Genomic DNA, 14,005 nt, shown 5'->3' with positions numbered 1-14,005 from the left:
ACTGCTGTTAACAGCGACTTTTCCCTTTTTAGCTGAAGAAACACCAGTCACTAAATTCATGTTGTTAGGAGATTATGCTAATATTGTTGAACCATGTAGACTTGGCAGCAGTTCTGTTTTTATGCATAATTTATCAGTTGTCTGCATTTACACAGGTTTATTACGGTTTACCATTCTCAGTCATAGAATGTGAGCGGAAAGATACAGCAGGGCACTACTTCTAATCCTCTTTGTTATTTATCAGTATCTTACAAAAACCTGTGTTCTCTGATACTGTACCAAAGGCACATGTGAGATGTTTAAACATATCTCAGATTTGGACCATAGTTGCCTACTGTCGTGGTCTAGCCATTTTCGAGGTCTTCTATCTGATTTATAGGATACCAGGACATCATCCCAGATCCCGCCCGCTTTCCTAATACAGTGGACAATGCATGATGTGGTGTTTCATTGCAAATTGCCTTATTATAGTTCTACCACCAACAGTGACATTCGTGGCATTACACCACGGGGGCCATGATGACACAAATCTTATCACCTTGATCTGGCACTTTTCACTAGTACTGTAACGTTAAATATATCACAATTTTAACATTATGCTGCCCACATTCTAAACAAGAGCATATGTTCATACAGGAGCCTGAAGTATACTTGCTGGTGACACGCCCCCTCCCGCCTCCGCTCGCAGTCATTGACAACACCCCATATTCTAGCAGCCGTCAGATATTTACTCCCCATAAACCACATTTACTACCAGCACGCGAGCAGTAACCAGTCACACCCACCCCCACATTTACTACTAACACCCCAGCAGCACTTAGATATACACTTCTTTCACACTTACCTACCAGCACCCAACATACAAACACTACCTGTTGCTGATCAGGGTCTTCTGTTCCTGCTATTGTATTCTCCTACAGCAATGGCAGAGGCAGCAGGTCCTGCATATGTACTGGGGAAAAGCCAACAAAGGGGCCATGCACTCCAGCATCTGCCATTCCTTTATTATGAACATTGGTGCAGTTTCCTTGCTGGAGAATTATTACATCACTGGGACCGAACCCCATGATGGAATACCTGGGAGAGGGAGGACCAGAGTGTATGCCCCATGGGCTACTTGCTAATCCGTGCTTTGGGACTCATCAAACTGGCGTAATGGAGGAGGTCAAGGTGTACCCTTTAGGTTCTTGAGACTGTAGCAACTGCCTTCATTGTCTCTGCTATTTCCATCCCGATTTTACTTGCTGATAATAAAATATAAGAACAAAAATATTTCAATTGTGCGCAACCCTCTTAAATAGATATTCAACACACAATAATTTATATTGACATTGATTAATTGTGACAAACATAAAAACAAGTATAATTGATAAAATGCTTTAAACAAACTGAAATGCGGATCACATAAAGTTCCTGGTAATACACAAGGGTATGCAATACATTTAACTCACCATATGGCTGGGCTGTGGTGGGCTAAACTTCATTAGAAGGTCTGCACCACCACAGCAGATGGCTTGGTTTATGCATGTCCCAGGTATAAAGGGCAGGTGCGTCCATAAAATGTCCTGTGGCCTTTCAAAGTGCAAAGTGAGTAAAGTGCATAGGAAGTATGTGTCCAAATATAGCTGCAACGTGTTTCGGAGATACATAAGTCTCCTTTTTCAAGCTCAGTATAGACACATAACCAAAAGGATCTCCTTTTAAACCCACTTCCTGGGTTTGGACGTTCCTTGTGGCCAATGAGACCTCCGTGATTTTCGCGGGCCAAAAGTGTTGTGCGTTTCATAAGGCACTTCCGGTTGCGTCTCTCTGGTCGTTTCATCACTTCTGCTTCCGGTTTCTTTGATCCACTAGCGGTAGCGGCTCTAATACGTCTATTCATTTTTCAGGCATTCCCATTTTCTTCAACTTCACCGGGCAACTTATATCCTATAATTTCCATTTTCAATTATTTCTAATTTTCGGATATTTACTTTCTTTTTGTAATGTGCCCGATCTCCATCCGCCATCTTGATTATGAGAAAAGATGAGGGCAGACCAGCAATACCTTTTCTTTAAAGAGTATCGGTGGGGGGGGGGGGGGGGGGCTGCTCCTCTTAATACCTTCTCAGTACTTTGTATTCCTGCATAGTCCATCCCTAATTACTGGGAGAGACAATCCCCATAGAGCACTCTTCAATTGGTTGTTACCATTCAAGTATACATGCAAAGAAATTACAACAAGTATAATGTTAAGAGCCACAATAATAATAATAAAAGCATTAGTTATAAAAATTATTAATAAAAATAACTATTCTAAAAACCACTTTAGTTCAAAATCAGCATTGTGACCATTTGGACAGAAACTATTCAATGTAAAGATCCTCTTCATCTCACGTTTTGCCAACCTTGTTTCAAGATCCCTGGTTTTCCAATTTGCGCTAATCTGTTGGATCCCCAGGAATCTTTTTATTGCTCCTTCCGATTTGTGATGGGTTTTTGCAAAGTGGTCTCAAAGTGGATAGGTCATACAACCTTTTCGTATGTTGTAAACATGCTTTGCTAGTCTTAATTAAAATTTTGGGTGGTTTTTAGTACATATACTGTATCTTATTACGTTTAGATTCCAACAAATATATAACTTTTCTTGAGTAACATGTGATAAATTGGTTAATCTTGTGCTTCATCCCATTGACTTCAAATGAAGTAGCTTTCTTCTCATATGCGTCTGAAAAGAAATTGTACCAAACAGGAAGTACTTGAAGAACAGTTCACATAGATCGACCAAAGGTTCATACAAAAAGGTTATATGTATGAAAATTTGCAAGAATCAAAAAAGAAACACTGAAGAATGGATTTGCTCAAAATAAAACAGAAAAATGATACAAAAAATATAATTTAACTGATATGGGTCTTATAATAAAAAGTTAGAGGCAATTATTGAAAAAAATTGGATGATTTTATTAGATGATCCTATTTTGGGGAGAGCCAGGACCAGGACATCATCCCAGATCCCGCCCGCTTTCCTAATACAGTGGACAATGCATGATGTGGTGTTTCATTGCAAATTGCCTTATTATAGTTCTACCACCAACAGTGACATTCGTGGCATTACACCACGGGGGCCATGATGACACAAATCTTATCACCTTGATCTGGCACTTTTCACTAGTACTGTAACGTTAAATATATCACAATTTTAACATTATGCTGCCCACATTCTAAACAAGAGCATATGTTCATACAGGAGCCTGAAGTATACTTGCTGGTGACACGCCCCCTCCCGCCTCCGCTCGCAGTCATTGACAACACCCCATATTCTAGCAGCCGTCAGATATTTACTCCCCATAAACCACATTTACTACCAGCACCCGAGCAGTAACCAGTCACACCCACCCCCACATTTACTACTAACACCCCAGCAGCACTTAGATATACACTTCTTTCACACTTACCTACCAGCACCCAACATACAAACACTACCTGTTGCTGATCAGGGTCTTCTGTTCCTGCTATTGTATTCTCCTACAGCAATGGCAGAGGCAGCAGGTCCTGCATATGTACTGGGGAAAAGCCAACAAAGGGGCCATGCACTCCAGCATCTGCCATTCCTTTATTATGAACATTGGTGCAGTTTCCTTGCTGGAGAATTATTACATCACTGGGACCGAACCCCATGATGGAATACCTGGGAGAGGGAGGACCAGAGTGTATGCCCCATGGGCTACTTGCTAATCCGTGCTTTGGGACTTATCAAACTGGCGTAATGGAGGAGGTCAAGGTGTACCCTTTAGGTTCTTGAGACTGTAGCAACTGCCTTCATTGTCTCTGCTATTTCCATCCCGATTTTACTTGCTGATAATAAAATATAAGAACAAAAATATTTCAATTGTGCGCAACCCTCTTAAATAGATATTCAACACACAATAATTTATATTGACATTGATTAATTGTGACAAACATAAAAACAAGTATAATTGATAAAATGCTTCAAACAAACTGAAATGCGGATCACATAAAGTTCCTGGTAATACACAAGGGTATGCAATACATTTAACTCACCATATGGCTGGGCTGTGGTGGGCTAAACTTCATTAGAAGGTCTGCACCACCACAGCAGATGGCTTGGTTTATGCATGTCCCAGGTATAAAGGGCAGGTGCGTCCATAAAATGTCCTGTGGCCTTTCAAAGTGCAAAGTGAGTAAAGTGCATAGGAAGTATGTGTCCAAATATAGCTGCAACGTGTTTCGGAGATACATAAGTCTCCTTTTTCAAGCTCAGTATAGACACATAACCAAAAGGATCTCCTTTTAAACCCACTTCCTGGGTTTGGACGTTCCTTGTGGCCAATGAGACCTCCGTGATTTTCGCGGGCCAAAAGTGTTGTGCGTTTCATAAGGCACTTCCGGTTGCGTCTCTCTGGTCGTTTCATCACTTCTGCTTCCGGTTTCTTTGATCCACTAGCGGTAGCGGCTCTAATACGTCTATTCATTTTTCAGGCATTCCCATTTTCTTCAACTTCACCGGGCAACTTATATCCTATAATTTCCATTTTCAATTATTTCTAATTTTCGGATATTTACTTTCTTTTTGTAATGTGCCCGATCTCCATCCGCCATCTTGATTATGAGAAAAGATGAGGGCAGACCAGCAATACCTTTTCTTTAAAGAGTATCGGTGGGGGGGGGGGGGGGGGGCTGCTCCTCTTAATACCTTCTCAGTACTTTGTATTCCTGCATAGTCCATCCCTAATTACTGGGAGAGACAATCCCCATAGAGCACTCTTCAATTGGTTGTTACCATTCAAGTATACATGCAAAGAAATTACAACAAGTATAATGTTAAGAGCCACAATAATAATAATAAAAGCATTAGTTATAAAAATTATTAATAAAAATAACTATTCTAAAAACCACTTTAGTTCAAAATCAGCATTGTGACCATTTGGACAGAAACTATTCAATGTAAAGATCCTCTTCATCTCACGTTTTGCCAACCTTGTTTCAAGATCCCTGGTTTTCCAATTTGCGCTAATCTGTTGGATCCCCAGGAATCTTTTTATTGCTCCTTCCGATTTGTGATGGGTTTTTGCAAAGTGGTCTCAAAGTGGATAGGTCATACAACCTTTTCGTATGTTGTAAACATGCTTTGCTAGTCTTAATTAAAATTTTGGGTGGTTTTTAGTACATATACTGTATCTTATTACGTTTAGATTCCAACAAATATATAACTTTTCTTGAGTAACATGTGATAAATTGGTTAATCTTGTGCTTCATCCCATTGACTTCAAATGAAGTAGCTTTCTTCTCATATGCGTCTGAAAAGAAATTGTACCAAACAGGAAGTACTTGAAGAACAGTTCACATAGATCGACCAAAGGTTCATACAAAAAGGTTATATGTATGAAAATTTGCAAGAATCAAAAAAGAAACACTGAAGAATGGATTTGCTCAAAATAAAACAGAAAAATGATACAAAAAATATAATTTAACTGATATGGGTCTTATAATAAAAAGTTAGAGGCAATTATTGAAAAAAATTGGATGATTTTATTAGATGATCCTATTTTGGGGAGAGCCATGCCTGAAAAACCTAGATTTATATATAAAGCGCCATCTTTTAAGAATTTGATGGTAAAAAGTGCTTTACCTGAAAAATCGTGAGACAGTGACCGCAATAAGGGGTTTCACCGATGCGGGTCCTGCCTCATGTGCAAAACAACAAATACTAAACCATATGAGAAGAAAGCTACTTCATTTGAATTCAATAGGGTGAATAGACGTTGAATTCTAGTTTCCAGCACCGTGCTTAATTAAGTGCGCTACTCTGTTCCACGAACACTTGTTTTATGGTAATAAAATATACCTAACTCGCATAAAATATGTAAAGAACAGTAAAGTAGTAGTACGTTTATTTATAAGGCACCTCAAAGTGTCCGCAGCGCCGTACATAGCAAACAAAAAAATAATTACAAGGTAACGTACAAGGTGTGTTGAAAAATACAGTATGAATAGGGGTATAGCTGGTAGAACTAAAATCAGCATCAGTTCAGAAGTAGGTGTCAAAATTGTCGAGGAGACTGAAGATGAAGTAGAGGAAGGGAAGAACAGGACAGGAGCACAGGTGAGGTAAAGAGGTAGGGTGAGTACGTGAGGAAGGAGGACCCTACTTATAAGAGTTAACATACTAAAAATAGGTGGGTGGACGAACGAAAAACAATAGGATAAGTAGGAACGGAGGGGAACGGAGGCAGGATAGGAGGATCAAAAGAGGTTAGGAGGAGGGATAGGCCCATACACGTTACAATTATTGCATACAATATTGTATACAATATCGCATCTCATCTTTGTTTTGCGATGAGATGTGCTGCACATACTTTTTGTACTAGATCTCATCTCATTGCAAAACTGAGATGCAATGAGATGCGATATTGTATACAATAATTGTAACGTGTATGGTCACCTTAATGAGAAAAGACGGGACATGTAATACTACTGGTCATGGCCTATGTGGCCTTTCTGCAAATCCATATGGTTTGTTATTTTCTACTTCTAATGCAGTTCTTTTTTAAACTGAATTTACTGCTTTCACTAAGGGGGTTATTCAGGTTGATTCGCAAGGCTGCGAATTCGCAGCCTTGCGAGTCCACCAAACCCCGCCCGGCGAACGCACGCCCCCCCCCCCCCCCCCCGCCGCCCCAGCAAAGTGCGGCTTCGCCCGCAAAGCAGCGAATGGATGTTTTGCATAAACATCCATTCGCTTTGCTGGGGTGTCCGCCCACATCATTCGATGGTCGGTGACCATCGAATGATGTTTAGCGTGCTTGCTTATATAAGTGACTTTTAAATTACTTACATTTGCGTGCACGCTGGCGTGATATGGGCGGGCAGCTGACATCCGGTGATGTCAGCTACCCGGCCCACACACCCGCCTCACTGCCTCATTACCATGAGAACGCCCAGCGTTCTCATGGAAACGCCCATGGAACGCTGGGCGTTCCCATATGGTAATGGGGCAGCCCGGCGCTCCCCGCTTATCTCCGCCCCCCCCACGCTGCCATGGGTGCGTGCAGCCGGCGACCCGAAAGGTCGCCGTGGGTGCACGCACCATACGCCTGCACATGCGCAGAAACACGCCTGCGCATTCGCAGACGCACAACATCGGTACTGCGCGCAGTACCGTTGAAATGTGAATAAGGCCCTTAATACCAATGTGCTTTGTAGTCCATGTGACAAAGATCACATACTGTACACTGGATAAACAGAAATCGTTTCCTTTATTTGTAGCAGGTAGACAGCATACAGGTTCGACGGCTTGGCAATTCATAGGTTACAGCATGACAGGTTTTCCAGCAGGCAAACTACAGGCTTCACAGATGGATACACTCCAGAGGTCCCTAGCATAGTCCCCCCAAGCCTATTGCCAAGCCACTTACTGGTGTTGGAAACCCTACCCATCTGCCCTGAACAGACATTTAACAGCAAAACACAGGTGTTGTTAATTAGCCAAGCAATGATTCACATCGCAGGAGCGCGCATCTCATAGTACAGAACGGAGCGTGTATGGGCTCCTTAAGGGCTAAAAATGTGTAGGAGGAATCCAGTTGTTTCTAATGTTGAATGCAAAGATATTGTTTAAAAGCCAGTCATCACCAGCATGTACAGACCATGTGCCTTGTTGATTTGTCAACTTTCCCTTGAGTCTGCTTCTTTCTGCGAGTTATGGCTTTTAATAGAACAGCAGGGGTGACCAATTGCGGGTTGTGAGGTCGGCCCTTAGATTAGATGTGCTACGCGTCTCATCTGTCGGTTCTCATTGCGATCGTGAGCAGATTGAATGTGCTGTTTAAGCACATACAGTACAATCGCTCGTTCAACAGCTCTACGACCTGCATCCTATCCGGTCGTATACAGGTCGTCCTGATGTATGGCCAGCTTTACATTTTACGTAGAACACCAGATAATGGATTAGATAGACCATTATTATTCTTCCTATGGCAATAAGACTTGAGAGTTGCAGAAGACATGCTAGTCCACATGCAAATGTCACAGTGAGTCACTTCACAGCCTACCCCAGTACAGAGCTTTGGCAGCTTAATCTATTTAATCAAAATAGGTCTGTGCCAGTACACTTTCATTATTAAACCCTGCGAGTGCATCTGCTGCAGTGATTTGTTCAGCTGCTGTTAAACATGTTATCCTCATACAAAAATGAGAAAATGTATTTTATGCTTTAATAGTGTATGTGGATGATTTATTTGTTATTATAGATGCATATGAATTAAACTTAGTTACAGTGCCACAGTACACACAAAAACACATAAATCTTCCTGTTCCCAAATTCACTGGCTGGGGCATAATGAGGATTATTATGAGACCTATTTTTTTATTATTTTTATTATTATAATTGCATTTTATTTGTTATTTTGTTTTTAGATTTTATTTTATAACGTTGCAGCAACAGTATGACTCTTTCATTACAGCTCATCACGGTGATGGAAAACATTTATAATTTGCATTTATGAATTTTTTTGCAAAGACCTGAGAATTGTGTGTATAAGATTCGGCTTTATCTAACGCTTGTGCAATGTAACTGAAAGCCCAGTTTTAGACCTTTTAATATACTGTATACCTCTTTTCCACCTACAGTAAGTCACCGATCTGACCTGAGATTTGGATCAGAGTTCCCCTTTCCACTTCAGCTCCTACCTGGTTTATTCCTGGGCTATGACCATTTACATTTCACACTGGTGCGTTAGCTACCAGGAGACTCCGCTGCACTAAGGGACTCTGACTTTGCCCCCTGATGTCATTGGTCCAGCCCCCGCATAGTGTCATTGCTGCAGGAAGTAGCCCGCAGCGTCAGAATCCTCCCCATGCTTTAAAAGGGAGCTGGGTTGAATGACCCAGCTTACCTGTTCACACTACTCTTTAATCTGGGTCTTCCTGGAACCAACACTGCAAGGTAGCCAGGTTGGATTCCTAGGTCACTGGACAATAAACTGGCTTTTAGCAGCAATTAGAAATGGGTATTACTAGCCAAAGCATACCTCCCAACATTTACATTTGATAAATCAGGACACCCGTGCGGCGTAGTGTCCACGTGAGGCCATGGCCCTATAACATAGGCCACGGCCCAAAAAGGGTGTGGCCTTTGTAATGGGCTGTGGCCTCATGAGGATGCTTTGTCCAAAGGCCACGCTCACAGTTTTCAGCACTACAGGGCATGGCCAGCGCTGTGTAAGCTGCTGGCCATGCCCCCAACCCCTCTGCCTCTGAATAGACTTTATCCGCCAAAGGCGCGCCTTTCCTGAGAAGGGGCAGGGCTACAAATTAAATGGGCATGGTCTCGGACAAAGGGGCCATGGCTTAATGCCACGACCCTCACTTCCATCACTTTTGGCGCATTTCCAGTGCTCTCCAAACAGCTGGACAGGTCCTGACTTCCTCTCTGCACTGATGAGATGCCTTGACACTGCAACTCGCGGGAGGGAGAGCGGGACAGTCTCCGATTAGCAGGACTGTCCCGCTGTAATAGGAACAGTAAGGAGGTATGGCATAGGATTGCTGGTGCAATTCATGCTGAATTAGCCCCATATATCAGAGACGCACAGACAGAAGCATGTGTTAGGAAATCTAAATCGGTCAGAGCTGTGGCCCAGAATGACCCAGAAAATCTGAAGATGACAAAATTCCAGTAGTACAGTATGTACTTTAGGTGCATGGAGAAAGCCTTACTGTCTGCTGGTGTTGGGTGATGAGCACATAGCCATTGACCCCAGCTAAGTGCAGTGAATATAAAAGGGATGGTAAGCGCCAGTACTTCCTGACATAAGCATATCCTGGCCAGTGTGAGGCTCTGTTTTCAGGAACATGCCAAATAGTGATGCCAGTTATGGTATTTGCTTGAACAGGTGGTGTTTTTTATTTGTGTATATTATATAGTCATTGGTTTGTGTACTGTACTTTACATTTTGTTTAGTCTGTGCCCCTACATCAAAATGTCATTTTTTTTAGTCATTCACTGAGATAAAACCTTAATATATTTTTCCTTCATCTACTTGAGAATATTATTATTCTTCAACTTATTTTTTGTACAGTTCTTTTTAAAACATTTTTATACTTTAAACTTAAAATTGCTATGTACAGTACTGTAGCATTCACTAATCTCAGCTATAAGTCAAAACACAAAATTCTCTCAATGAACAGGAGGGACACTATAAAAGTCTGCTGTGTAGTCAAGTTTCATGCATCCAAGATACAGTACCTACTGTAGAGACATGGGGCCTTATTTTGGTTCACTCGCAAAAGAAAATTCTCTCTCTAATGGACAAGACCATGGCCCTTATTCTGGTTGGTGCGGTAATGTCCGCGTGCGTTCGTGCCGCCGATGTTTTGTGTCTGCGCATGTGCAGAGGCGTCTCTGCGCATGTGCGAACGGGATGCACGGCCAAATTCCGCATGAAAAGTGTACACTACGAACAGGGGGTGGAGAGGGGCTGTTTGGGCTCATTACCATATGCATACGCCCCGCGTTTCATGGGCGTTCCCATGAAAACGCTGGGTGTACGTATGGTAATGCGGCCGTGACGCACGTATAGGGGGCGGACATATGACATTGCCGGATGTCAGCTGCCCGCCCAGATCCCTGCTTTTGAACGGAGAAATGCCCGTGTGGTCTGAGGTTGCGGGTGCTGGTGGAGCACTCGGTCCTGCATTCGATGTTCTGCGACCATCGAATGATGGGGGAGGTTCCCTGAGATGGAGGAGGTGTATTCATGCGAAATACACGTGCGGTCCGTTCGGACAGCTTCTTACCGCGTACGGACGGAGTTGGCGATCCGTATGGAAGGACGGGGTTTAGGACGCACGGTGCTGGCCGCATATTCGGATCCGGCCGCACCGATCAGAATAAGGGCCCATGTGCGCTGCAGGTGGGGCAGATGTAACATGCGCAGAGACAGATAGATTTGGGTAGGGTTTGTACTTCAAACTGATATCTATATTGCAGTGTAAAAATAAAGCAGCCAGTATTTACTCTGCACAGAAACAAAATAACACCCAATTCTTTTAGAAGATAGTATCTGATTGGTTGCCCGCATTAAAAGAATGATTTTAAACCAAATTCACATTAGTATCACATTTTCTATATGTATCAAATGATTTTGCTTAACTATAATAACAGTCAAGACCAAAATAATACGTGGGCATAAACAGTAGAAAAAGACAGTAGTCGATTGGGGATACACTATTAAGGTCGACATGCATTGGGTTGACAGGTCTTAGGTTGACACCTGAAATTGGTTGACATGGCTAAGGTCGACAGGGTTTGAAGATCGACACAAGCATTATGTCAACAAAGGCAAGGTCGACAGTCAACATGTCTACATGAGTGTTTCAAACATTTTTGAGCCTACATGTGCCGACAGGCGGTATTTCATGTCGACCTTGCCATTGTCAACCTAATGCTTGTGTCGACCTCGCAACCCTGTCAACCTTAGCCATGTTCACCTCTTTCAGGTGTGGACCTTCTCTGGTCGACCCATGCATTTCAACCTAAATATGGTCGGCCCAATGACCCATAGCCCTAGATTGTTATATTTGTGTTTTAAGTCTGTATGTAGTATAATGTTTGTTGAGCGTAGTTTGCAGAGTAATGAAATATCTATTCTATATCCTGATCATTGTAGCTGGTGTAATGCTGGTGCCAGAACGGAGAACCCAAGACGGTTTTGAGGAACACTTTGGCTTGAATTACTTAGGACATTTCTTATTGACAAATCTTCTATTGGACACTATGCGGAGTTCTGGAACACAAGATTGCAATGCCCGCGTCATCACAGTGTCATCAGCCACCAGTTTTGCTGCACAGCTGGACTTTGATGATCTGCAAAACAGGTAAAACAAACTAAAAAGCTGGTAAAAGTAGCATTAAATAATGATGATGTATTTTTTTATGATTACCTTATGGAATAAGAGCAACCAATACAGATGGAGCCACAGCTATTCTGCTCTGAAGCACAATAGTCTCTCTGTATTCCATTTCATACTTGCCTACTTTTGAAAGCTAGTTTCAGGGAGATTATAGTTGGTAGCAGAATTTTGCGCTGGGCCCCATTGAAAGGGTGTGTCATGCTCCATTTAAAGGGAGTGTCTAGTTCCATATATGGAGAAATTGTGAAAACAGATTGTGAACGTGGCACCAAGAAGCGTGGGTGTGTGCTGCTGCATCTGAGAGGAATGTTTTAAAATTACTTGTATTCAAATGTAGATGAGTCCCAAAGCAGTTAGTAAGAGCTACTATACTTGGTATAGTTCTAGGAAATGGTACCGATGATTCAATGTAAATGTATTTATCTCTCATTCCTTTTTTCCCCCCCAAAACTGTAACAGTGTAATGTGGGCTAGGTGAAATGAGGGAGATTGCTAGACTAATGAGGGAGAGAGGAAGATTGCTGTTATTTCAGGGAGTCTCCTGCAGAATGCAGGAGGGGAACATTTTCCATGACCATCCAAAACTACTCATAATACTATTACTGTACAACCATTCAAGTGTGTAACTCCCAGAGGCAATGGAGACCCTGCATCGGGCTCCAAGTCCTGAGGGGGGCACTTGTACAGCAGCACCTGTTTGGTTTGCAGCATTGGGGTGTATTCAGTGCTGGGGGCGTGCGGTTACAGCGAGCAGCGCTGCCACCGCTCGCCCTGTCAGTATTCAACTGACCCCTGCATACGCTGATTCCCCCTCGCTCTGTGTTTGTAGCGAGGGGGAATCAGCGTATTTTGCCGCAGAAGCAGCAAGACTCGCGGCTAAATGCAGTGGGCTCCCAGAATGTTGAATATGGATAGCGGCCGGCTCGGTGGTTAAACAGCGAGGATCGCAGGTTTTCTGCGATCCCCACCGTTTAACCCCATCGCTGGCTGCTTGCAATCTCATTGAATACTGCCCAATGTGTGACTGCTGCATTTCCAATGGAGCTCTCTGGGCACCAGCTGCTGATGCATAGTTATTGGCTGATGCACAGTTATCTCAGGTGCACTTCACACACCTGCAATAGGGGAAATGAGGGCTCCCATATGGTACCACTCGGCCTGCGCTGCAGCAAGTAACGGGTCCCTTGCCGCTACTGGAGTGTGAGATGGGATATGCCAGTGAATGAGGATTCTGCATGCTGCAGAGTCTGACCCTGGCCTACTAGCTGTTGTCACACAGTGTAGTTTGAGCCATGTAAATGCAATGCAGGCTCTGGTTCCTGTAGATGGGCTGAGAATGGTATTTGTATAATTCTATAAGTCGTTTGTGTTTATATATTGTTTCAACTGACTATGTATTTAATGTATATTGTTGCTGCTTGATATATGACGCAAATACATATTCGTTGCAGATATTGGGCTGCAATCAACTTATCGTTCATGAAGGGGTTCGGGATACTGTCGAATGACCGTCAACAGTCATTAGGTCGACACCGTTGGGTCGACATACAGCAAGGTCGACAGGTGTCTAGGATGACATGGCTCAAGGTCGAGAGGTGTCTAGGTCGACACATAAGTTAGGTCGACATGGGTTAGTTTGACAGTCAAAAGGTTGACATGATGTTTTTCACAGTTTTTTTGAGCCGACAGGTGGTATTTCATGCCCTACCATCCACTAGGGTGTGGTGGGAGAATAAAATAGTGCCCGAAGCATGGCGAGCGCAGCGAGGCATGCAAGTGACGTGGTGCGCTTAAAACTGTGTCCATGTCAACTGTGTCGACATTCTGGTCAAAACACAGTGAAAACTCCCTGTCAACACACAGGGGTTCAGACCATAAAACATAGATCTGTACCAGTTGTGTCTGTAATCATTTTTCTACCGCATAGGAAGTTGAGTGCTGTTCTATCTGACACATACACTCGATTTGTTTAATAGGTGGGGGTGGTAAACTTAGACTTAAACTTAACTTGCCTCAGGGCAACTGGAATGAACTTTCACCCCTGCTACCATTGGTCATATTGTTGGGCTTCTTTCTGAACAGACTGTGCCGT

General features: G+C 42.9%; 1 protein-coding gene across 3 annotated transcripts in view; it reads left to right on the top strand.

Annotated features, from left to right (window-relative positions):
- The window catches only part of DHRSX (dehydrogenase/reductase X-linked), a 320,578-nt gene that overhangs the window by 247,856 nt on the left and 58,717 nt on the right, over positions 1–14,005 (top strand). For all 3 annotated transcript variants that reach the window (XM_083172552.1, XM_083172551.1, XM_083172550.1), the window contains exon 5: positions 11,670–11,877. In XM_083172552.1, the coding sequence (XP_083028678.1) occupies positions 11,670–11,877 (208 nt within the window). The remainder of the gene's footprint in view (positions 1–11,669; positions 11,878–14,005) is intronic.

Source organism: Crinia signifera, chromosome 2 (assembly GCF_055691185.1).
Source record: "Crinia signifera chromosome 2, ASM5569118v1, whole genome shotgun sequence".
Lineage (NCBI taxonomy): Eukaryota > Metazoa > Chordata > Amphibia > Anura > Myobatrachidae > Crinia > Crinia signifera.
This window is presented reverse-complemented; position numbering and strand designations above follow the sequence as displayed.